At 41.7% G+C, this 23,702-nt stretch overlaps 2 protein-coding genes across 3 annotated transcripts; one reads left to right on the top strand and one right to left on the bottom strand.

The window, feature by feature from the left end:
- Positions 1-1,820: 1,820 nt before the first annotated feature.
- On the top strand, positions 1,821-3,050 carry LOC109431779 (large ribosomal subunit protein mL45). The gene is made up of 2 exons (XM_019708043.3): positions 1,821-1,966; positions 2,026-3,050. Exons 1-2 carry the CDS (start codon positions 1,919-1,921, stop codon positions 2,980-2,982), a joined length of 1,005 nt encoding a protein of 334 aa, XP_019563588.3. The 5' UTR covers positions 1,821-1,918; the 3' UTR covers positions 2,983-3,050.
- Positions 3,051-8,052: 5,002 nt separating this feature from the next.
- On the bottom strand, positions 8,053-23,206 carry LOC109431782 (V-type proton ATPase subunit E). Of its 2 annotated transcripts, XR_009999199.1 has the most exons (7): positions 23,044-23,205; positions 22,866-22,930; positions 11,048-11,260; positions 10,847-10,978; positions 10,579-10,773; positions 10,032-10,293; positions 8,053-9,964 (listed from the first exon to the last, which is right to left on the bottom strand). XR_009999199.1 is itself a non-coding variant. In XM_019708046.3 (6 exons), the coding sequence occupies exons 2-6, from the start codon at positions 22,896-22,898 to the stop codon at positions 10,186-10,188; spliced, it is 681 nt and encodes a 226-aa protein (XP_019563591.1). In that variant the 5' UTR covers positions 22,899-22,930; positions 23,044-23,206; the 3' UTR covers positions 8,053-10,185. The 2 variants fall into 2 exon arrangements, 1 of the variants encoding a protein (XP_019563591.1); XM_019708046.3 differs by having other exon boundaries at positions 8,053-10,293; positions 23,044-23,206.
- Between the last annotated feature and the right edge of the window lie 496 nt (positions 23,207-23,702).

The following is a 23,702-nucleotide window of genomic DNA, read 5'->3' as shown; positions in this document are numbered from 1 at the left end:
CTAACCGATTCGGATGTTGACGTTTCTTGGGGGAAAGTCAAAACAGTTTCATTCTCCTCCTCACCCCTTCACCCACCGTTCGGTGGCGCCAACCGATTGCGATCCCCAAGAAACGTCAAAATTCGAATCGGTTGATTATGCCCGCCGCCGCCATTACCGTTCGCGGATAAGTGGATAACGGTCTTAGTTTTTGTGAATAAGCTGAGGGGGGCTCAGGAGCGACGTGTGAAGTCATTGTTTACCAATGCTTGTATGCCCTTTTCAAATGTTGCTCCAGAAATAGCTTCACGGTTGTTTGCGAAAACCCATTGATGGGTAAAAAAATACCCATTTTGGAATAAAACATGTTTCTGTCACAAAAGGAGTAAAATTGAAAATGTAAACTGAGTAAAAAAATACCCGCTTTTTGTAGTCCTATTTGGCATTTAAATGGGTGTTTTTTCACCCGTTGATGGGTGAACAAATAGTTGGAAATAAATTTGTATCGGAGTGGGAATCGCAAGGAGGAGGAAATCTTCAATAGTGCTGCTGTGCTGTTTTATTTAAACTAAAAACTTTTTTGATTATCACCACCGGTATGTATCAATTATGTAAGTGCAAAAGTCCATGAATGTTAACAGATTCTTTGGTTTCACATTCCAGACACGTATCGCAACATAATTAACTACACAATCTTCCTACTTCGCACCAGGCAGGGAAACGCGGTGAGCCTTTTCATTGGAATAAGGAAGCCGATTTTGATCAAATTTAAGAAGACACACAAGGAGCCGAGCCCCAGAGAATGAAGAAGAAAGTTGTCGTCGGATAATGCCCGAAAATCCGGAGAGTTCCGGAAGAAAGCGTACCCCGCTGATGGAACTCATACAGACAAATAAAATTCAGTGTTAAAATAACTTATTATGTAATATTTCAGTGAAGAGTGAATAAAGATAGAATTTATTTATTCTTTAATATTATCTAATGAGCCATTACTAACATGCTAACAATATATTTTGGATTTCCTCCCCATTGCATGAATAAAAATGGGTAAATTTTTACCCATTTCGCTGAGAGATTTGGTTTTCAATAATGGGTAAATAAATACCCATCATTTGACATAAACCATCTTTACCCGTTAATGGGTAAACAGCCTTTACCCATTAAATGGGGAGAGGCAGTTCTAGAGAAAATGGGTGTTTTTTCACCCATTAATGGTTCACAAACAACCGTGGATCGATGGTGAATATGAAATATTTCTTTTCACTACACGCTAACCTGAAACTACCCATCGCCTGGGTCGTTTCTACCCGGATTTTCATGTTGTTAGCAGTTGTCAAAATCCGGGTAACCCGAAAACCCAGATAGGTTGAATCTGGGTAAAGATCTGGGTAATCGGCACTTTGTCACTTTCCGGCTTGAGAATATGGTAGCGGTCAGGCGAACGCTGGCAATTATGGGTGTTTCCTCGAAAAATATGAAGATAAATGACGGGAAAACAGTTAAATTCTTCCAGGGAACTATTTTCCTGCATCAGGTAAGTGAACAGCACACGGGAATTGGGAGCTTTTTATCAAAAATCTAAATTGGAAATAAATTAACAAAATCAAGGTCCAGGAGGAGCTGGGTACCGGTTACCCAGATTTTGCCACCAACATCGGTAACCCAGATTAGAGTAAAGGTGCCTTTACTCAGATTAGAGTAACTGCAGTTTTGCTCAATCTGGGTCGCTTTGACACCAATCTGGGTAACTGAGGGTTAGCGTGTACTGTGGGGATCACTTTCCAATTCTATTTTGCTTTCCGTGCATTAAATATTTCCGTTCCACCCCTATCCTTAATTTAGATCACGAACCGGTTCGCTGTTAGACGTTTTTCAGCAACCAAAACATCGACGGTGAACTGTCAAAGCTCGAAAAACACGGGAATTCGCATTCATAATCATGGCATCGATTTCGGCAATCGGCCGCGTTGGATTAAAATTTCTACAGGTAAAATCATATTATTGCAAGCAAAATAAGTGTAAAACAATGTCCTTATTTATTAACAGCTTCCACGAGCAGGCTTTCTGGCTCCATGTCTCCAGAATGCGGCCATACAGCAGAGCCAAGTCCGCCACCGGCGCACCAAACATTTCGACCCGAAGTGGAAACGATTGCGTAAAGAGAAGTACGTCAAGGTAGACATTCCGAACCTGAACGAAAAAGCGGAGGAATTCAGCCAGGAACAGATGAAGACCCGAATGAAGGAACGGGGCATTCTACCGCCGCGACCGTGGATGGAGCGTCCGTTTCACATCAGCTGTACCGGCGGAGTGTTTGAAGCGTACATTCCTCCGGAGGGCGATGGAAAAATGTCCGCCGTATCAAAGGAGGGTGCAAAGCAAAAGTTTGAACTGCTAGAAAAGAAAACCAAATCGATGATGGCTGTCCGGAAGATTCGAAGCTTCGATGATGATTTTGAACCGCCGGAGTTTGCCGCCCAAGCGCAGGAGATTTACATTCAGGCGCACAACTTGCTGATGGAGAAGAGTAAATACAAGCTGCGGGAAATCGTCACGGAAAGGGCCTACCCGGAGTTGATGCATAACGTAAACGATAAGACCATTCGGTGGAAATTCATCAAATCGTTGGAACCTCCGCGAGTTGTTCATGCCCGTTGCACGGATGTCATCAGTAAGGATAATATTTTCGGGCAGGTTACGGTACGTTTCCACACCCAGCAGGTGCTGGTTATTTACGATCGCTTTGGGCGATTGATGCACGGGAGCGAACTCGTTGAAAAGGATTGCCTGGAGTACGTGGTGTTTGAAAAACACTTATCGAACGAGTACGGGGTCTGGCGACTGCATGAGAAGATCATTCCGGACTGGATGCCGCCAAAGGCGCCGGCCTACATTACCTACCGGGTGGACGATGAGCCACCGGCTCCGAAGGAGGAGGAGAGCAGCAAAGAAGTTACGGCTGCTGAGGCCGAGCCGGAAAAGGTGGCCACGGCTAGTGCTTGATGAGGCTTGCAGGAGCAGCGGCCAATGTAAGTGTGGTTCGTGTTAATAATCGAGAGAATGTTAGAACAGTCGTGGGCTTTTAAGTAACGCAGATATCACTGTCCATTGGCAATGGCTTCTCAGGTATTCAACATAATCTATACATTGGGGCCATATTATCATGATTTTCACAGTCTCAGATCAGGTATCAGAATGCCGAACCTAGAGACGCGCAATTTATTTGAGCCTACATCGTCATCCACTTGAGAGAAAGTTGCATATAGGATAGTGATAAGGGAGGGACCATCTTCAAAATCCAAGAAAGTACCCAGGCATAACCTACATTTGAGCGAGCGCTTTCTTGAAAATGTGCAAGTAGGTAACCAATAAGCAGCTAGAATGCGCTTTTTTCCATTACATAAAAATCAGCCGCGTAGGTATGGGTTTAGCCCAATATACGGCTGATTAAATGCTTATCCTTCAGTCTATCGAAAATGGAAACAAAATTATGTTGAAAATTCCATACTTTTTCCCCGCTGGCTTTTCTAATTCTCCCTTTTTTATCTTTTTCCCACTCATCGCTTCAAAACGGGATGTGCTGAACAGTATTTTTTGCTTGAAAACCCCAAAAATTTTGCATTTCAAATGCTACACTATAGCTGTCATATTTTGAGAGATTTTGAGTAGCTGTTCAATAGCCAATATAGGACAGTTAAGTAGTCGAACTGCTATGACAGAGGAGTAAGCAGTTGGAATGTACATATAATTAATAGGAAACTGCCGTATAAAGTAATAATAACTATCGTTATCTTCCAATTCGGACGGTTACTTCGCAACACTTCTCCCCGAACGAATCGGGCTTTATTCCTAGGCAGCTACGTAGCTTCTCCAGACGTTCACGTTGTAACACATTCGTGAGTATATCTGCCAGCATTTCCTCCGTTGGACAGTATTGCAGGTTAATTATACTCTTTGCTTGTAAGTCCCGAACGAAGAAGTATCTTGTTTCGCTCTCGACTTAGGGGTAGGCGGGGCATAATGAGCAGCTTAAGCATTTTGCCACCAAATCCAGTAAATTAACGTTGAACTTTTCGTCATTGAAATCATCGTCATCATCAAACATTTGAAAGCAGTTTTTTCGTTCACAACAAAAGTTTATGCTATGAAAATATATTCACTACTCCACATGAGGAATATAATGCAGTGAATATATTTTCATGATCCTTGTTTTGATTTGCAGCGAGAAAACTGCTTTTTATTTTCTGAAAAATGATGACGGATGATTGAGCCTTAAGCGCAATCAATGTGTAATTTTGACGTATAATCCTCATTTGAACCTTATCTGACAAAAACTAATCGTTGAAATTTCGAATAGGGTGCGGGCACCGGTTTTGGCCAGTCTAAGGGAAGTAATTTTTATAAAAATAACCAATAATCCTATGAAAACAACCAATGCGTCAGAAGAAAGGTTTCAATCTATATTTTGAAGGAAAAATGCAGAAATCATGCCAATACTTGTTTTTTGTATTAAAAGTGGCACTGGCCAAAATAGAAGCTCTGCCGCAGTTTTGGCCATATTCTTAAGTTTGGTTTCTATTTTGGCCAATCACGTGTATTTCTGATGGGAGTGGCCAAATTAGAAGCACCCTGGCCAAAATAGATATATGGGAGCAGATTTTTTAAGGAAATATATTTTTTTCTTCCAGTTTTTAATCAAAATGTGTGGTTTTCACAGCTGTAATCATCATATTGTATTAGGATCTACTAGTAAAAAATAAATTTACGCCGATTTAGATCGCAACAGGCTCAATACCGCACTATGGCCAAAACTCCGGACTGGCCAAAACTGAAGCTTCCACCCTATAGCTATAAATGTTGCAAAATTTAATGTTTTAAAAAACGTATAAAATCGTGGATTGCGTGTTAGAGGTGGGGCATAATGAGCACCCTAGGTGAGGCAGGATAATCAATCCCTGTTTTGTACACAATCAAATCGACAATGATTCTTCATAAGGGCCTAACTGACTTGATCGATTTCTCTTCGTCGACTCTCTCTTTCGCTAATAACTTGATCAAAACAAACAAAATCATTATTCTTTTTGTTTCTATAACAACATGTAGTCGTCTTCTTCGCATTTCAACTATAAAATCTTTGGAAAACTCAATATACATTCTGTGAAAACACAAAGAGAGGATCGATGAAGAGAACTCGAAAATGTCAGTTAGGCCCAAATTAAAAATCAGTGTCGAAATATTAACTGACTGTTCTTGTCAATGATAAAGCATACCGGCAACAACCAATAAGAATTTGAGGGGATTATGGGGTTTAATTAGTAGGGAACGGTGGGGTTCCATGGAGTTTACTATTAAAGCATTTTTAAACGGTGATAATTTACAGATACTGATTTTTTAAAGATAATAAATTGAAAATTAATGATAAAATCTTACTATACGCATCGTATCAGAGAAAACCAAAAGTGAAAATCGTTTGTTTAAAATGTTAAAAATTTTCATCATTTTTCCATCAGTTGCTCATTTTGCCCCACCCTACTATCAACTTTTTAAAGTATATTTTTTTAACAAAATAATTATACAAATATTTTGAAAGTGTTACAAATACATTTCATTGACCCAGTAAACATCAAGAAATTTGATAGATACCCATTACGTTCTTATTTTGATTCCAAAACCTTATTTTAGGTCAGCTGATTCTTATAATATTTCCCCAGTACATGACCACTTCACGCATTTTGACTATTTTTTCAAAGCAAACGGCTTTTTTGACAAATGTTTCGTCATCAATTCATTGGATTTGAGGTAATTAAACTACAATCAAGCAATTTGCTTTGAAAATTTGGAAATTTACAGTGAAAATACAAGGTGCTCATTATGCCCCACCTGCTCATTATACCCCGCCTACCCCTAATACAATTTTAATTATCTTCACTTACCTTTATCGGAGGATATTGAAGTTTTTCTCCCATTTCTTCTAGAAGATTCTTGATCCAAATGAGTTCTTGACAACCTTCAGCTGACACAATGAACTCTACTTCCGTGGAGCTCAATGAAACGCATGTCTGCTTTCTTGATCCCACCGCCGAAATGCACGAGGTAACCAGAGTTCGGTCTCCGGCCCTGTTCTCATCAACATGCATCGACAAACCAGCTTCAGATTCAGATGATCCGAGATTCAGTTTGTAGTCTTTTGTTGATAATGAAGGTTTCTTAAAACTCGTTTCGCCTTTGCCCAGTCTTGTTGTGTGGGGCAATTTGATTTCTGGACTTAATTCGAAACACTCACCGAAGCGGTCAGGTTCTATACCAGACCAGACGGCTGCTATACATTAGGTATCAGTAGGTCGGCTTCATTTGGGAAATTTGTGCCATCGCCATGAACACGAGCCTATTCATCATTTACCTGAGGGAGAAGGGAAGGAAAAAAGGATGGGACAGGGGAAAGGACAGGTAAGGGAATAGGATCGTCATACACACATAAGCGTACCAGAATGGGTTCAAACAGCGCCCTGAGAAGGGCACTGTGATAACGCATAAAGCGTACAGAAGGCCTATAGCTCTTTACCACAGCGGGTCAAGAACAGCAGAACGTCCTGAAGATTCAGGTTTCTGAAGTCAGTTTCATTTAATAAGTGTTTTCCGATTAGGTACTCGGAAACGCAGTTGCGCAAAAACTGGACAGTTACATATTAAATGATACGAAGTTCCATAATCAGATTCACAGCTATCACATGCAAATGAATCAGCTTGCTGAATATTCGCCATGTGATAGCTGAGTCGACAGTGACCAGTCAGTGCTTTGACCAGCATGCTGCAATTCTGCTTTGACAGATTTGTTAGATACTATGCCACCCCTAGAGATGGCTCAGTACAATACAATTTTGTTTGACGACATGACTCGAAACTATTCCAGTATTGTCTGTGTTGAGTAGCAGCCCAGGTGTGAATCTGAAGCTTTACCCAACACTTCGATATCGGAATAGCTGGCTCAGGGCCAATGAAGTCATGTGATGCTCCAGTGTGAGCTAACTCATTGGCCAATTCATTTCCAGCAATGGAAGAATGGCCAGATATCCATACAAGGTGAACAGCATTTGCTGAATTCAGCTCCTCGATGTGAGTTCGACAAGCGATAACTATCTTCGACCTGGAGTTGGCCGAAGCAAGTGCCTTAATAGCAGTCTGGCTATCTGAACAAAAGTATATTACTTTGCTGATTGCAATCCGCACATAAGAGCAAAGATTTCGGCCTGAAAAACGGTGCAGTGTCTACCAACACTGCAAAATATTTTTGCTGGTAATCAGCAAACTTTGCTGATTTTTGGCGTGCTGATTGCATTCAGCAATACAAATTACTGAATATCAGCAATGATGTTTCTACTTGCTGAACCATCCAGCAATTTTGACAGTTGATCAGCAAAGTTGTGCTGAAATTCAGCAAAAATGTTGCTGAAATTCAGCAATTTCTTTTGCTGATTTTTGGCGTGCTGGAAGCATTTCAAAAATTTTGGTGTGAAGTGAATAAGACTGATGCAGCCTTAGCTCACGAGAACAAACACCAGCACCTGCTCGACCTTCGAGAAAGGAGCCATCAGTGTAACATACGATGCCGTCTGAAAAACTTCTCTCCAGATAACCAGATGTCCACTCTTCCCGGGAAGGCAATTTCGTGGAAAATGTCCAATATGGAAAATTACAAGCAATTGTAAGATCCCTTGGAGCAAGGACAACTTTGTCCCAATTCACCAAAAGGGGAAACAACGAAATGTGTGTTGAACTGCGGTTCACAGGAGTTTCCTCTAGTAAACCGAATACCCATAGACGGTAAGTGCAAGAAACTACTTCTTGTTTGAGAAGAAAGTGTAGTGGGGCAGCGTCAAAGAGAACTACTAAACAACTCAATAGATACGATCTACAACCTTGGTTCTGTTTCGAAGCATTGTTTTCAAGTTCCATCGGAACAAAATCAAGGGACGTTGTTGTAACCAGCGACAGAGACAGGGTTCAGAGGACGTTGGTGGCCATAGCATGGTTTTTCGGCGAAACAGAAAAGCACAACACACAACTCGCAGCCTATCGGTTCTTTATCCCATACCACTGATTTTCTTTATTTTTATTGATGTTTGTCCTGTTACATAGTGTTACACAGCTGGTTCATTCTTCCATACAATAGCTCGATTAAATATGTTGTTCATTTTGTTTTCTGATGGTGGTTGATTTTTTTTTGCGGGTGTGAAAAGTATAGGTTCTTCTAAGTTGTCAGTTTTCAAAGGTCAAACTCGAATTTTGTTCGATTTCATCAACAATTTCAATTCATCACCAGAAGGGTGGTTCTACAGATTCGTTCGTTGGTGGCTTACACTGGTGGCTAGATGTAGACATTTGTGTTACCTGTGACAGAAATGTGTAAATACCTAAAACGACCGACGACGTTCGGCTATACAGGAAATGTTCCGGTCTGAATGAGTGTGTGTGTGTGGGTATAGTTTGTAAACTCTGTGTTGGAAAGCATCTCCCAAACTACGACTTCGAATAGCTTCAGCTGTTGATAAGCTACGTTTTTTCTTTTGTCCTTTAATGATGTATTATTGATCAAGTGTTTTTTTGTTCAATTTTAAGTTCCATATTTTAACTAATATTTATATTCATTACGATTACAACAATATCTATATATTATATTATCTTTTATATACTTTCCTTGTCGCTAGCATTATCTTAGTTTAAGTCTAATTAATTCATGATTTAAAACTTTGTTTGCTTCTATTTCCTTATCCGAATCCGAGAAAAAAGATAGAAGCCGTTGATTGAAACAAATACTGATTTCTCTATTGTTTGTTTTTTTGTGTGTAAAGAAGAAAACGAGAAAGGAGCAGAAAATTGCAAAATCAATTGAGAAGAATCGGTTTGATCACATGGATTGTATTGTTTTGTGCAGTTCCATCCTTTAATTCACGTTTTTTTTCATCCTTCCTTAAACCAACAGATGGTGTTGTTGGTCGACACTAACACACCGATACATTGAGGATCTTTTTAAACGACACACACACTTGTTTGTTTTAATACGACAACTGAAAAGTAGTTTAATGTTTCATACTTTGCCATTGCTTCAGCATTCAGCAAATATCCGTTTGGCGATTATCGTGATTGTATTTGACCTATCCGTTTTGGAAATTTGGTGTAAGCAAAGCAAGATGCTGCGGCAGAAGGTCTTAAAACACTTTACTACTTTTAACAGATGCTGAAATCTACCGATTACACTGAAAAAAAGTATTTTTTTCCAGTGTCGACATGACGAGAAGTTCAATAAATTCACTGTTTTCGCACTGAATTAGAGGAATGGAAGCATAATCAAACCGAAGTCTTGCTTAGTAGAAAATAAAGAAATCATTTTGTTTGTATTGCAACCGTGCCAAATTTAAACCTGACGAAGGAATGTTTTCACCTTGATTTTGCTCTAAATAGTATTAAATGTAAAACGATCAATTTGTTTTTCCATAACATTGTTTTATGCGAACACGATTTTCGTAATTGAATACCCTTACTAAACAACATTTCTTTTTCTGTAACTTGTCTCAAGAGCACTAATAAAAGTATTTTCAATTAAAAAGATAACAAATGAATACAAACTAGTTGAATGAAAAAATCAGGAAAAATAACTCACAAAAACAAAAAAAGAAGTTACAAGAATTGCAGAAACCTACTATCGGCACCAGATGAAAGGATGGCATTTGGACCGAGACTCAATTTTTTCGTTGATGTCATCAGCGAAAAAATATCGCCTCGAGCACCTCGAGAAAGTCGCCATATAGGTCACGAAGAATCCCAGCAGATGTGGTTCTGGGGTACGATCAACAGTAAACGGTTTTGAGTAGGCGTCATCCTCAGGGACACATAGGCGACCTTCTCGTGGAGTCCTCGAGGCCCGATTGCCGCCTAAATTAGCATTCCAAACTGTTGTATAAGCTTTAAGTCTGGTGGAACACTGACCCTGGACCATATATAACGTCACATAACAATGTGTGTTGTGGAGAATGAGAGTAGTTCAAAGATCTTACCGTTGAACATGTGTTTTTTTTTTGTTTTCTTTTTCCTTGTAGGTTAGCTGAAAATTCTTCGGAGCGAAAAATGGCGAAAATATAAAGACAAAAACGGGGGGCGTCTGTGTGTGGGTGAAGCGAACATAAAGCGAACTGCTGCTGCAAGCTCTGCTTAGTCGGTAAACTTGCGGTTCAGGTTACGACCGAACAGAGCGTTACGGATCTCCGGTATCAGCTGCTGGGCGATCAGCTCCAACCGGGACTCCAAGGTGTTGGAGACCTGCAACAGAGAGGGAGAGGGAGAATGGTTTCAATAAGGTGAGTAGTTATTGTAATCTGTTATACTGTCTCCACACATAAGTGATGCCTCACTAACATTCCTTCCCTTCCTCGATATGCGTAAGGAAGTGACCAGTAATTCTGTTGACTTAAAAGCTTTAGGGTCTCAAAGATACGCAAAGAGGAAGGTAAGTAATATCACTACTTTTCCCAGTATCTTCGAAAAAGTACATTGTGGTGACAAAACAAGAAAAACTGATAAATTATATCAAATCCTCCACCATACCTTGATGCGAGACGACTGCGTAACAAGTTCGACTCCTCCGGTGGCATCAGCTGGCAGATAGAAGTCGGTGTCCAGGGTGACAACGACATCCTTTCCGGAAGTGCTCTTGTAAGCCTCCACCGCCGATGGCAGGATGTTCTGGATCAGCTGGGCATCGGCCTGGCGACCACGAACGACCACGTTGGCTTCCATGAGCTACACAAGGGAAGAACAAAAAAGATCACACATTAGCTTGGAAGGTAAGCATAACGCGAACGGCGATCCATACCTGCAGCAGTCCCTGAGTGATGAGAGCGGAGAGAATCTCACCGTAGCGAGCTGGGTCGCGGGTGACCTCTCCCAGCCGACGTCTGCATTCCTCGAGCACGCTGCCTACGTGATCTTCACGTACTTTGAGCACCTACCATCGCGAGAGAAATCGAACGAAACGATTATTACAATCAATATTTCCAGTGAATGAAACACGCACCTTCAGACGGGCCTGGTTCAACATGTTCGAAGACTGGATCTTCTTCTGCAGCTCGACCTGCTTTTCCTTCTTCTCGTAGTACTCCATGATCTTCAGGCGCTGCTGCTGCACCAGGCGACCCTTCTCGATGTTGAACTCCTCCTCGGCCTTGGCGTCGATTTCTTCCGCCTTTTCGTTGGCCTCCTGCTCGATGAAGGCCATCATGTGCTTGATCTGTGTGATGAGAAAGGTTGGAAATTAGCAAATTGTTATAATTTGAGTTTCTGTAGATTTTTTTTTAAAACATGCATGCAGCTAGATCCTTCCTATATGGAGGTACGATTTTGCTACTTTCCCCGAGGCCCATATTCAGTTTCAGCCGAGGTACATATCCCGAACGCCAACCTGGAGGTATATATCAGTTTATTCTCAACCTTTGTTTTGAGTAATCTGAAAACTACTTTATTAATCCCCAAATTAAACCACCGTTGAACATTACTCCGACATACCAGGGAATGTTCCGCTCGATCAACTGATCCATAAAAACGTTGGAGTTTGACCCAAAACACGGTGATAACTGGCGTTGCTGACTCCCCAAACCTGGCACCACCTTTTGGTTGCGACTGACCTCACTTCTACTCTGTAGATTCGAGACGATATATACGTTAGCCAATGAAACAGCGTTCCGATCAGCACGTCTCTTCCCAAGTAACAATTTGAATTCCTTTTAGATTTGATTATTTTTATGGAGGCTTTATCACAGCATGACCAATTCATGGAACATTTGTAGTTGTTTTTATCAAGAGAAAACAATCTTCGTTCGTTTGCGGTTTTTAAGTTGTCTTCAAGTTAATTTTGAAATTCGCGCATAAAACAACTGAATTTACAAGAGCATTAAATCTTATAATAAGTTTTAAGGTGTATTTGAAGTTATTTTCAACACATAACATCAACATATTTTATTAAAAGTTCATGCTTCGTTTATTCAAGTGCATTTCATCTGGCTAATCCTCCTTTAAAAACTTCTTGAAGCCTTCTATTCTTGAGCTAGAGCCATTACTCTGGAACAAGAACTATGCGAAATAATGATAAGACAACGAACTATTTTTCAATCCAAATAATGAATGTAACAAATTGGTTGAAAAACCGCGTTCTCATGCAAATATTAACACATAAACATGTTTTCTCACTGATAATTTAGCCATTCTTGTGCTAAAAAGTAATCATGTCAACGAAATAATGATTTTACGGCCAATCAAAAATGCGAGTAGCTGGCTGCTGTCGTCCTGCCTTCAATCAGTTTCTCACACAGGCCATAGCTATGCGAATCGAAAACGAAATGGGTACTTACTGTGACTCTGCTCAAGCTCATGCCAAATAGTTTAATTGTAGTAAGTTGCACTTCATTATTAATAGCAAAAATACAGAGAAACAAAATAGAACTGGCACATCTTGACGCGAAACACCGCGAAATGTACAGAGACAACTTTCTAGCATCGAAAACGTAAACAAACAATTGTCAAAGGCTGTTACTCTTGTATAAAACGAATAAGTTTCATTTAAGACGAACAAATCTGCCTTAAGATCATAACTAGTAAAAACAATCTTCAATAAAGGCTGTAGCGTTCATGCAAGGTGACTTGGTTCCATCATTGTTTTGAGGGGGTTTGCATTAAAGGTAATAACAATTGATGGCGGCTGCATGAGTTTTGTTCGCTTGGAACGGCAGCCATGCTTAGAAAGAATTGCAAAAGTGGCGTAGCCTTTTGTTTTTAAATGAAATTTATGTCTTCGTATATTAATGATTGATGTTATTTTTGAGGCGCTTTGTAATTTTCGTATGTTTTGGGTGGCATATCAACGAAAAAGTGGGTATGGCACGGAAAATTTCGATTCCCTGTCATCAATGATCTGTCAGGCAATTTAAATGTTTTAGCCATTTCAATTTGATGAAAATTAATTCGCAGTTCAATTATTATTTCATCCATGAAACAAATCTTGTTTGCATCTGCATAATGCTTAGGTAAAAGATTTAATTTATTATGCACTGTTGACACTTTTGAGAAAGACAGCTAAAAGATCAACATGCCTCAAGATATTCTTGTTATAGTTTCATGAAGTTCTCATAATCAATCATCAGCGCATGTACATAAATACAACGAGTTTCAAAGCAGTCTTCAAAAGCAGCTTTGAAGATCTCCTGAAGAGTGGGCCAGATTAGTCTTATGGTTGTTTTATACCTATTTTATCTCAGATTTGCAGAACAAAGAGCTTTATTGCTAGGTTTTATTATTCTATCTTAGAAATTACTTCAGGATTGCCACAAAAGTATAATTGTTACTTGGGTTCACATCCTCTGAATAAGATTATTCCGAGGTGTAACAAATGCTCTTCCCATGGTGGTTGTGGGTTTACAGAGGTACTCTAGCACTCTAGGCCTCTACTTACTAGCAACAAGGATCACACTCTAACATACTTTCCCTTTCTCAAATGATTGTAGGAATTGGGTCAGCGCCGTTTCCTACCATGATAACTTGTTGGTTATAAAGTAGCTTTACTCCAATGCCAAGCGTATAGTAGAGCACCATCATTGTCCATCCTGGGCGATGTTCCTCCAGTTCTCCCTATGGGATTCCGGGAGTTGAATAAGACTGTAGGTTGTAATGAAACTTCCTTCTTCAGTAGTGGTCAAAAGCAGAATGGACAATTTATTCTAGAGGACTGACATATATACATGTCTAAAACTAATCATAGGCATTAAGATGGAATTGTAGTAGCCGCGTTGCTATACTTCACTTCGACGGGAAGCTTCGCCTTAGAGTTCATCAGAGTCGCCGCTTAGCTTCCATCACTTCTCCTCGGGTGAACTCCTGCTGCTTCCCTGAATATTGATAGTTTCACATTGGTCAGGGGTTTCGTCAGCATGTCGGCCACCATCTCCTCAGTGGAACAGTACTCCATTCGGACGATCCCATCTTCCTTGAGCTGGTATACGAAATGGTACTTGGTATCCACATGTTTTGAACAATTTGTTGAACGTCCAGACTCCAATTGTTTAATACAAGATTGGTTGTCTTCATGGATGATGATCGGCTTGGCTGTATTAGAGAAGTCCGCTAGTAACCGGTCGATCTATAGCAGTTCCTGGCAACTTTCTGCAACCGCCACGTACTGCCTCCGTACTGCTAAAAGCAATACACGTCTGTTTTCGTGATCCCCAGCATATTGGTCCACCGCCTAACAGGAATAAGTACCCGGAGTTGGACTTACGAGTCTTTGCATCACTTGCCCATCTGCATCCACGTACATCACCAGGTTGGAATCGGTTTTCCCCAAAACGAGTTCGTGGTCCATGGTTTGCTTGAGGTAGTGGAGTATTCTTTTTGCTTCGGTCCAATCTGCCTGTGTCGGTGCGCTCATTGATCTGCCCAGAATGGAAACACTTACTGCAATATCCGGGCGAGTGTTTACAGCCACGTACAGCAAAGATCCGATGAGACTGGCATATTGATGGTTGTCAGCCAGCTTTTGGGCCCGCCTCCCTATGGGAATTCAGGAGTTGAATAAGACACAGATTGGCGTCAAATTCAGTTGAATGCTATCGTGGACAAAATTCTGAAAGGTGATATCAAGATCCTCAAGGGCGCCTTCAACGCGAAGATTGCTTCCGAAAACCCGGACTATGAGCACTTCATCGGACGCCATGGGCTTGGAAAAATGAGCGAGAACGGTGAGCTGTTTGCAGTTTTTTTTTTAGCAACAATGGCATAGTGATTGGGGGATCACTCGTTCCTCATCGACCAGTGCCCCAAGCCACATCTGCATCCACCGAAAATGGAGCCTTTTTGATGTGCGGGACAAACGTAGCACCGAAATTGCGTCCGACCATGCTATCCTAATCGTCGAGATCCAGCTGCGCATTGCTAGGATCCATCAACAGGAGCAGAAAATCAGGCGCCGGTTCAACATACGCCGACTGGAAAACGCTGCGGTGAAAATGTCCTTCGTCGAGGAGCTAGAGAACCGTATGGCGGATATCTCGGAAGGTGGAAGCGCATAATATCAATGGAGCGCCCTCAAGAACGCCTTCATCGCCACCGGCGAGAATAATTTAGGTGAGCTACGCACCCGGAGAGAACAGTGATTACAGTTAATACCTGGAGTAAGACAGAGCAGCAAAGGAACGCCAAAGCCGCTATAGAGCGAGCGAAAACACGAGGTGCCAAAGCCGACGAAAGCGAAAAAGCCGCAAACACCGGCGAAATGCGTCTTCCCTACGATGTTTCACGTCGCCACGTCATCAACACCTCAGCATGATCCGCCAAGGGTTCGACGCATTACCCGTGTCAACATCGAAGCTCCATCAGCGCAGGAGATAGAAACAGCCATCCGTAGCATGAAATCGAACAGGGCCCCAGGGGTCGATCGCATATCAGCTGAGATGCTCAAAGCTGACTCCGTAGTGTCCGCACAACTACTGCATCAATTATTCTGCAACATATGGGAAACCGCAACATTTCCGGCCGACTGGGTACAAGGCGTCTTATGTCGAATTCGTTTATTCCCGACGGTGCACTGCACCGGTGTAGCAATTGACACCGGAAAAACGAACGGTTTCGGTGCAATTTGTTGACAGCTTATGATGGTATTAGTAAGAGCGCGTGAGCGCGTCAATGACAACAATAAAGGATATCAAAAATAAACATAATCAATGTTTTCATGATTTCCGTGATGAACAAAATTATTTTTATTTATTTTTATTGTTTACTTTCTATATACAATTGAACAATTTTAAAAGTTTTCAGTAATCCTCTTGTACATGATAAACTTGTAATGATAAGTGTTACTTGAAAATTGTTATCCAATGTTTTAACACTCCTACATTATTTATCTTCTTCAAATTCTTGTAATATCAAAAGTTTTTAATTAAAAGCTACTTTTTAGAATTTAACAATTTCCGTTGTCCAATAAAAAAATATGCTAACATACAATTGTAAACGATCTACGTGCACAAATTTAACACAAAAAATGTTAAGGCTCAAATAACCATCATTCATAACCGTAATTGAAAACTATTTCACTGTTATCCAGATGGTGGTCAGAGTGCAGTGATAAATTTTCATTGACATTGGTTGAGATTTCAGTGAGAAAACTGCTTTTGAGTTTTTGCTAAACGATGATGGTTTGTTTCCTCTTAAAGGCAGTTCAATAGAAAACGTTTAGCTACAACATAAAAAGGAAAATAAATAAATGTTTTTTAAAACATAACGTTATTGAAACGCAACTCGGTCGTCCTCTATGGGCACGAAACATGGACCCTACGTGTAGAGGACCAACGCGCCCTTGGAGTTTTCGAACGGAAGGTGTTGCGTACCATCTACGGCGGAGTGCAGATGGAAGACGGGACTTGGAGAAGGCGAATGAACCACGAGCTGCATCAGCTGCTGGGAGAACCAACCATCGTCCATACCGCGAAAATCGGGAGGCTACGGTGGGCGGGTCACGTCATCAGGATGTCGGATAGCAACCCGACTAAAATGGTTCTCGAGAGTCATCCGACCGGTACAAGAAGACGTGGAGCGCAGCGAGCTAGGTGGGTCGACCAAGTAGAGGACGATCTGCGGACCCTGCGCAGAGTGCGGAACTGGAGACAAACAGCCATGGACCGAGTGGAATGGAGGCGGCTACTATGTACAGCAGAGGCCACCCCGGCCTTAGCCTGACCGGTAAGGTAAGTAAGTCATATTAAAAACGCTTTAACAACCCTTTAGTGACATTTGTTTGACTTTCAATGTAATTCAAAAGTTTCAATATTGGTTGTAAGAAAAAAAATAGAATTTTCGGTTTTTGAAACTGTTTTTACCTACAAAATGTTACTTCAGTAATATATCAGTCCAATTTGAATAAATAGATTTTTATTTTATTCTGGGCTTATCAAATCTTTATTACGTATTTTTTTCATACATCATAGATCACCTTGTGACAGAAAATTCTAATGATTAAAATCATTAAATTAATCCACATATTTGCAATAATAATAAAAAAGTGATGGAAAAAATATACGTTGAATCAACTCTTTGAAATTTCATGTTACCGATAAAGTTTTAAGATTCCTCAGCAGTTGAAATACGTGGTAATCATCGATCAAGTTTCAATAATTTATAAACGCACAGATTTGCTGTTTGGTAATTAAAACATCTCAAAATAAACGAATATCCAAGAAAACTGTTTACCTAATGCCGAAGAGAAAATCATCATTCCTACCAAAACAAAATCACGATACAAGTTCAGCGATATGCATGTATTGGTAAAACTAGCTTTGTACGTGCTACACCGCGCTCAAACTGGGTGTAGCATTTTCTTGCACCGGTGCCAATCGGGTGTCAAAACAGAACAGTACCTGCGAATAAACGAACGGTTTCGGTGCAAGTTTGCTACACCCGGTGGCAAAGCGGTGCAGGCGGTGCAAATAAACGAATTCGACATTAGTAAAGGTACCCAAAAGGACTGTTTGCGATAGCGGGGCATCATGTTACTGTGTATCGGTCTCAAAGTCCTCTGCAAAGTGATCCTGAACCGGATACAGGAAAAGATTGACGCACCTCTCCGACGGCAGCAAGCAGGATTCCGTGCCAGACGATCCTGTGTGGACCATATTTTCACGCTCCGTATCATTCTGGAGCCAAGGATGTTTTCGATCACCTGGCAATCATTTGACTCATTTGTATATAACTCAGTTCAGAAGTCCAATATTACAATGTAGTGTTCGGCAAACTCGTGGATTAATGTAGAGCACTAGTGACCTACTCATACTAAAAGATCCAAAAATCCGATCGTTTAGTAGGGTAACGGTTGAATTTTGGACCCCTAGAGGACAGCGGTTTGAATTTAATTCAAAATCAAACAGATTCAGAGGGTATTTACACATAATGTTAGTATGTTCGTAAAAGTCTCTATTGTCCGTTAAAAATAACAACAAGGTCATTTCTGGCTGAAAATTTGATGAAAATAACTGATTTTTGAAACATTGGTTTTCACTGTTTTGGACACCCCAATATATTTTGGACCCTCTTCAGTATATATTTTGGACACCCGGTGTTTAAATTCGTTTGAAACTATTTTGGAAGAATTTGCCGCTTGAATATGCTGGATCACATCCTATTAACTTGATTGACAAAGGCTGATTAGACGAACTTTGCGAATTTAATGCGCTAGAATGATAAACGTTTTTGTTTACATCTGCAAGTTTCCTCAGCACAGCAATCTCTTTTTGTAAACATGATGCGACACTCGCTCGGATGACGAGATTGGCAAAAAATAATTTCAAGGCAATTAAGGATAGGGTATCGCGCTACTTGGGCGGTGGCGTCTATATTCGTCTGTTTTCCACTATAACTCAGTCAATTTTGAACCAATTGACTTGAAATTTAGTACACGGGTAGATACTATACCTATCTCACCGCATTCCAAAAATTGTGTTAATTGGTTCAAAATTGACTGAGTTATAGTGGAAAACAGACGAATATAGAAGCCACCGCCCAAGTAGCGCGATTCCCTATTTCCAGTGAGGAAATAATTGCTTCCCGTGCAGAGGGATCTTATTTAGCGAATGATCCTAAAATTTCCGTCATCTCATCATAAAACCTGTGTAAGTTGTGATCAAAGGACACAGGGGGTCCAAAATATCTTCTTCTTCTTCTTGGCGTAACGTCCTCACTGGGACAAAGCCTGCTTCTCAGCTTAGTGTTCTATGAGCACTTCCACAGTTATTAACTGAGAGCTTCCTCTGCCAATGACCATTTTGCATGTGTATATCGTGTGGCAGGCACGAAGATACTCTATATGCCCAAGGAAGTCAAGGAAATTTCCTTTACGAAAAGATCCTGGACCGACCGGGAATCGAACCCGTCACCCTCAGCATGGTCATGCTGAATACCCGTGCGTTTACCGCCTCGGCTATGTGGGTCCAAAATATATGGGGGTCCAAATTATATTGGTTACCCTATGAGTATGTGGTATGCCGTAAATATCTGAGTTAGAATATGGCGTCTTTAGTGATAATGGATCACTAAAATAACTAAATCGGCCGCTATGAAATGAATAGATAGCGCCACCGTTGCCTTGTGTGTTTGACGTAACTCGACTGCTGTCACTGTGTTACCGTCCATATACGGTGGCGCTTTTGTTTTGATGCGGTGAGTAGCGGAAAAGTCGGCTTCAATGATCCATTGTAGGAAAAACTCTAAGGGGGTATCCATAAAGTACGTCACGCTTAGAGGGGGGGAGTGGGGGTTCCGAAAAGTGTGACAAGCAATGTATTAAGTATAGGAAAAACCAGTACGAAGGGGGGAGGGGGGGTTGAAAATTCCCATTTTTCGCGTGACGTACTAAATGGATGCCCCCTAATCCACAAGTTTGCCGAACACCACATTGTAATATTGTGCTTCTGGACTGAGTTATAGACAAATGAGTCAAATGGTTGCCAGGTGATCGAAAACATCATTGTCTGGAGCAAATCAATGAATTCCAAGAGTCTCTCTGGCGTTCAATGATGACGAAAAAGCTTTCGGCCGTTTCAATCACGGAAACATGTGAGAAGCCCGCGGGAGCAAGGGTCTCCTTGAAAAAATTTTCGATCTCATTGAAGAACAGTTGAGAGCATTTTCGTGCAGAGTACTGCACAGCGGTGTTTTGTCCGATCCCATCCGGGTCGTTGCTGGAGTGAGGCAACGATGTACACTATCACCGCTACTGTTCCTCATCATAATCGACGAGATCGTGGTATGGAATCGCGCCACTTGGGCGGTGGCTTCTATATTCGTCTGTTTTCCACTGTAACTCAGTCAAATTTGAACCAGACACAACTTTTGGAATGTGGTGAGATAGGTATAGTATCTACCCGTGTACAACATTTCAAGTCAATTGGTTCGAAATTGACTGAGTTATAGTGGAAAACAGACGAATATAGAAGCCTCCGCCCAAGTGGCGCGATACCCTAGGTGCTGTGGCAGCTCATTATCATGGAGCACCTAAATGACTTCGAACTGGCTGATAACGTTGCTCTCCTAGATCAACGGCGCTCTGATATGCAGAGCAAGCTCGATGCTCCTCAGCGGCAGGTTTTACCATCAACGTCAACAAAACCAAATCGTTAGATGTAAACACGGTCAACCCTTCCAGCTTCACTGAAGCTGGGCAATCAGTGGAGAATATTGAAAGCTTCCAATATCTTGGTAGCCAAAGAGCGGCCGATGGCGGCACCAAGATCGACATGAGTGCATGGATCAAGAATGCGAGGGCTGCTTTTCATCAGTCGACGAAATAAAATCCGAATTTTTAACTCGAACGTGAAATTTGTGCTGCTATATGCCAGTGAAACCTGGTGTGTAACAGTGGAGAACACTAAACTGTTGCAGGTCTTTATCAATAGATGTCTGCGGAATATAATTCGTACATGGTGGCCTCACAATTGGATCTCCATCGTCGATGTCATCAAAAGCCGATAGCGACAGAAATTCGGGAGCGAACGTGGAGGTCGGTTGGCCACACTCTACGCAGGGGCGCAAACGAAATCTGAAAATAAGCATTAGATTGGAACCTAGCAGGACATCGCAGCAGAGGCAGACCCAAAGGCTCATGGCGGCGCAGCCTCAACATCGAAATCAAGCGAGTCAACAGAAATTTCACTTGGTCACATGTCAAGGCGATGGCGCGAGATCACCCAGGGCCAGGATGGAGATCTTTCAACTCGGCCCTCTGCACCACCGTGGGTGCTCAAGACTGAAAGAGAAGAGAGAGCACCGCGAGCGGTAATGCTGCAGCATGGAACCCGACAGAATGTAGCGTGATATATACCTACAGAAGCGGAAGCAGCAGACCCGCATCTTTCGGGAGAAAAAATAACGCCTGGAAAAGGCGGATTGCGAAGAAATGCTGTGCTCAAGATATTATGTTTCCAGTTCAAAACCGAATTAGCGACATTTTTTCTTTTACTTCCGCTGCTTTTGCCTTACGTTAAACACAATGTCGGAAGTGGGGCGCTGTATTGTACACCTGGTACTGTATACAGCGCCCCACTTCCGACATAGTGTTTAACGCAAGGCAAAAGCAGCGGAAGTAAAAGAAAAAATGTCGCTAATTCGGTTTTGAACTGGAAACATAATATACGTATGCTTCTGGCTGCAAGCCTAAATGTGACCCACAAACGTGAGGTGATCGAAAGGTGAAAGGAGCACTTCGACGAACACTTGCATGCCTGCTTAAAATAACAAAACAAATTGACACCGGTTAGTAGTCAAGATCTTGGAAACCGAACAGCTACCGGAGGTGTGTCAGGAACCTTCTACAAGAAAGGCGACATTTTAATGAGTGAGAACTTTGTAGCGATCATCATTTTGAATGCCGCCAATAAAATGCTATTCCAGATTATCTTCCCACGTGTATCACCTAAGCCATAGTTTCCCAAACTGTGGGTCGCGACCCCCTAGGGGGGTCGCCGGCCTTCATCCAGGGGGTCGCGAGGGATTTTACTGAAACAGACAACAAATGAGCAAATAAGCAAGAATGTGAACGGTGGATGTGATCTTTCTGAGAAGATTATTGTCACTTTTTTGATCTTTAGTTTATACAATATACAGGCTTTTTCTCCTTATGCTCATGTTATTATACTCAGGCTTAATCTCTCTCAGTCTAAAGTGGTAAGAAAATACTGATCCCTCCTACCATAGTACAAGAATGCATATTACCAAATTATCCAACGTAATTTAATTGCATTCATATTTTTAAGAGTATTTAAAAACTCAGAAAGGCCAACCACATACTTTTTCTCTGACCAATGCAAGACAAAAATGAAAATAAACTTCATGTGCATTGGAAACGAGCCTCGTTCGTTTAGTTCACAAAACATCATGATGGCGCTGTGTGTCGCTCAGTCAACCCGCCTGCTGATGTTCGGCATTACCCCACGTCTCCACTAGACAGAAATGTCTTGCAATTTTGCTGCCAGAAAGAGAAAACGTAACAGAAATGATCAACACCGCTGCTTTCCATGCAAACAGCGAGAGAACATTTCTGTCATGACACATCTGTCCAGCAAAATGGCAAGACATTTCTGTCTAGTGGAGACGTCGGGTTAGTGGTCATGTGACACTTTTTGTTTTCACTTTTTTCAATATTCACGGTTGGCGAGTCCTAACTCACCAAAGATCATCACAATGCCTATTGCTTCTTCATTCCTGCCAAGATCGTGGCAATCATCCACGGTCGGTTCCATCATCGGCTATCATCGATTCCCTTTTGCATATGCGCAGGAGTCGTCCCTTTCCTCGTCTCGGGGGAAAAATAAGCATCCAACCATGCCAGGTCGAACAGCGCGATGCAAAAATAATCATTTTTATCTTTCCACAAAGCAGACAAAATTTTTAATCACACATACACATCACTCACGGGGCCTCCGGACGACACAACACTCGTATACCACTTGCTTCACATGACAGGTCCCGTGACCCCTCGGGACTCGACCGAGAGGAAAACTTCCGATTCCGATCAATTTCACCCCCTAAATTCACCTCCTATCGATGACTACAAACGATCCTTCCTCCCAACTATCCGACAACGTAAAATGTCCAACCCAAATGTTGGCCCCGTGCCCTTGGGGCTCCCATTCACTATCGGATTGACGTTTCTGCGAACAGATTTGAGAAAAATGTCTTTTCTCAGTCGCGTAAAAAGGTATCCCTTCACATCCTTCCCCTATCACCAAGAAAGGATCTAGCATTATGCAACCCACGGCACGGTGCCCGGATTCGATGGGACGACGGTCCGGCGTATGGCCACTTACCTGCTTCTGGACATCTGCGTCGCTCAGGGCCATTTTGGCAGCGGGATTGTATGACAAATGTTCAACTGCAAATATTCAGAACAGAGAAAAACAGCCAGATTAGCTTTCTGATTCCGGAGAATCTCCCACTAAACATCCCAAGGAATGTCCCAAGAAAAAGTCTGGAACCGATACGCACCGGAGGAAAAAGTGTATCCACTTGCTGCTACTGCTGCTGCTGCTGTTGGTGCAACTCCGCTCGTCGGCCGTTCTCCTTCACTACTAAGAAAATTGCTGTGGCTGACTGCTGATGGTGATTACGCGAGTAACTACGAGCTGTTCCAAATGAAAAGAAGGAAAATATCTCACATGACGGAGCCAGCTGCTGATGGGATTCGATTAGGGTGAGAGAGGCTTCCACGAGTCACGAGCGCACGCTCGAAATGCAGCGCTCAAAGTGGGTGTTGCTTTGGAAAACTATTTAAAGTGTGTGGCGCAATCACAAGCATTTTCAGTACTCGTAAGAATATTCCAAGATTTTCGCACATTTCTATCTTTCAACAGTTTCCCATATTTTGTAATTAACAGTTACTGTTAATAGGAAGCAATCAGTGAAGTACTAGATTGAAAGTAGTGAGCTGGATTTTTGTATGGTGAGATAATCAGTTCTTCGTTTCTGCAATAAAATGGTGCAAACAGCTTGGGTTATATGATTTTTTGCCTAATTTAATGCTGTTTGAGCAAAAGTTTGGGTAACTGTGTTGTTGTATTATTTATTTCTTGCAACTTCAACAACACAGTTACCCAAACTTTTGCTCAAACAGCATCAAATTAGGCAAGGAATCATATAACCCACGC

The sequence above is a fragment of the Aedes albopictus genome, chromosome 3, assembly GCF_035046485.1.
Source record: "Aedes albopictus strain Foshan chromosome 3, AalbF5, whole genome shotgun sequence".
Taxonomy (NCBI): Eukaryota; Metazoa; Arthropoda; class Insecta; order Diptera; family Culicidae; genus Aedes; species Aedes albopictus.
Note: the sequence above shows the minus strand (reverse complement) of the source record. Positions and strands in the feature narration are given on the sequence as shown.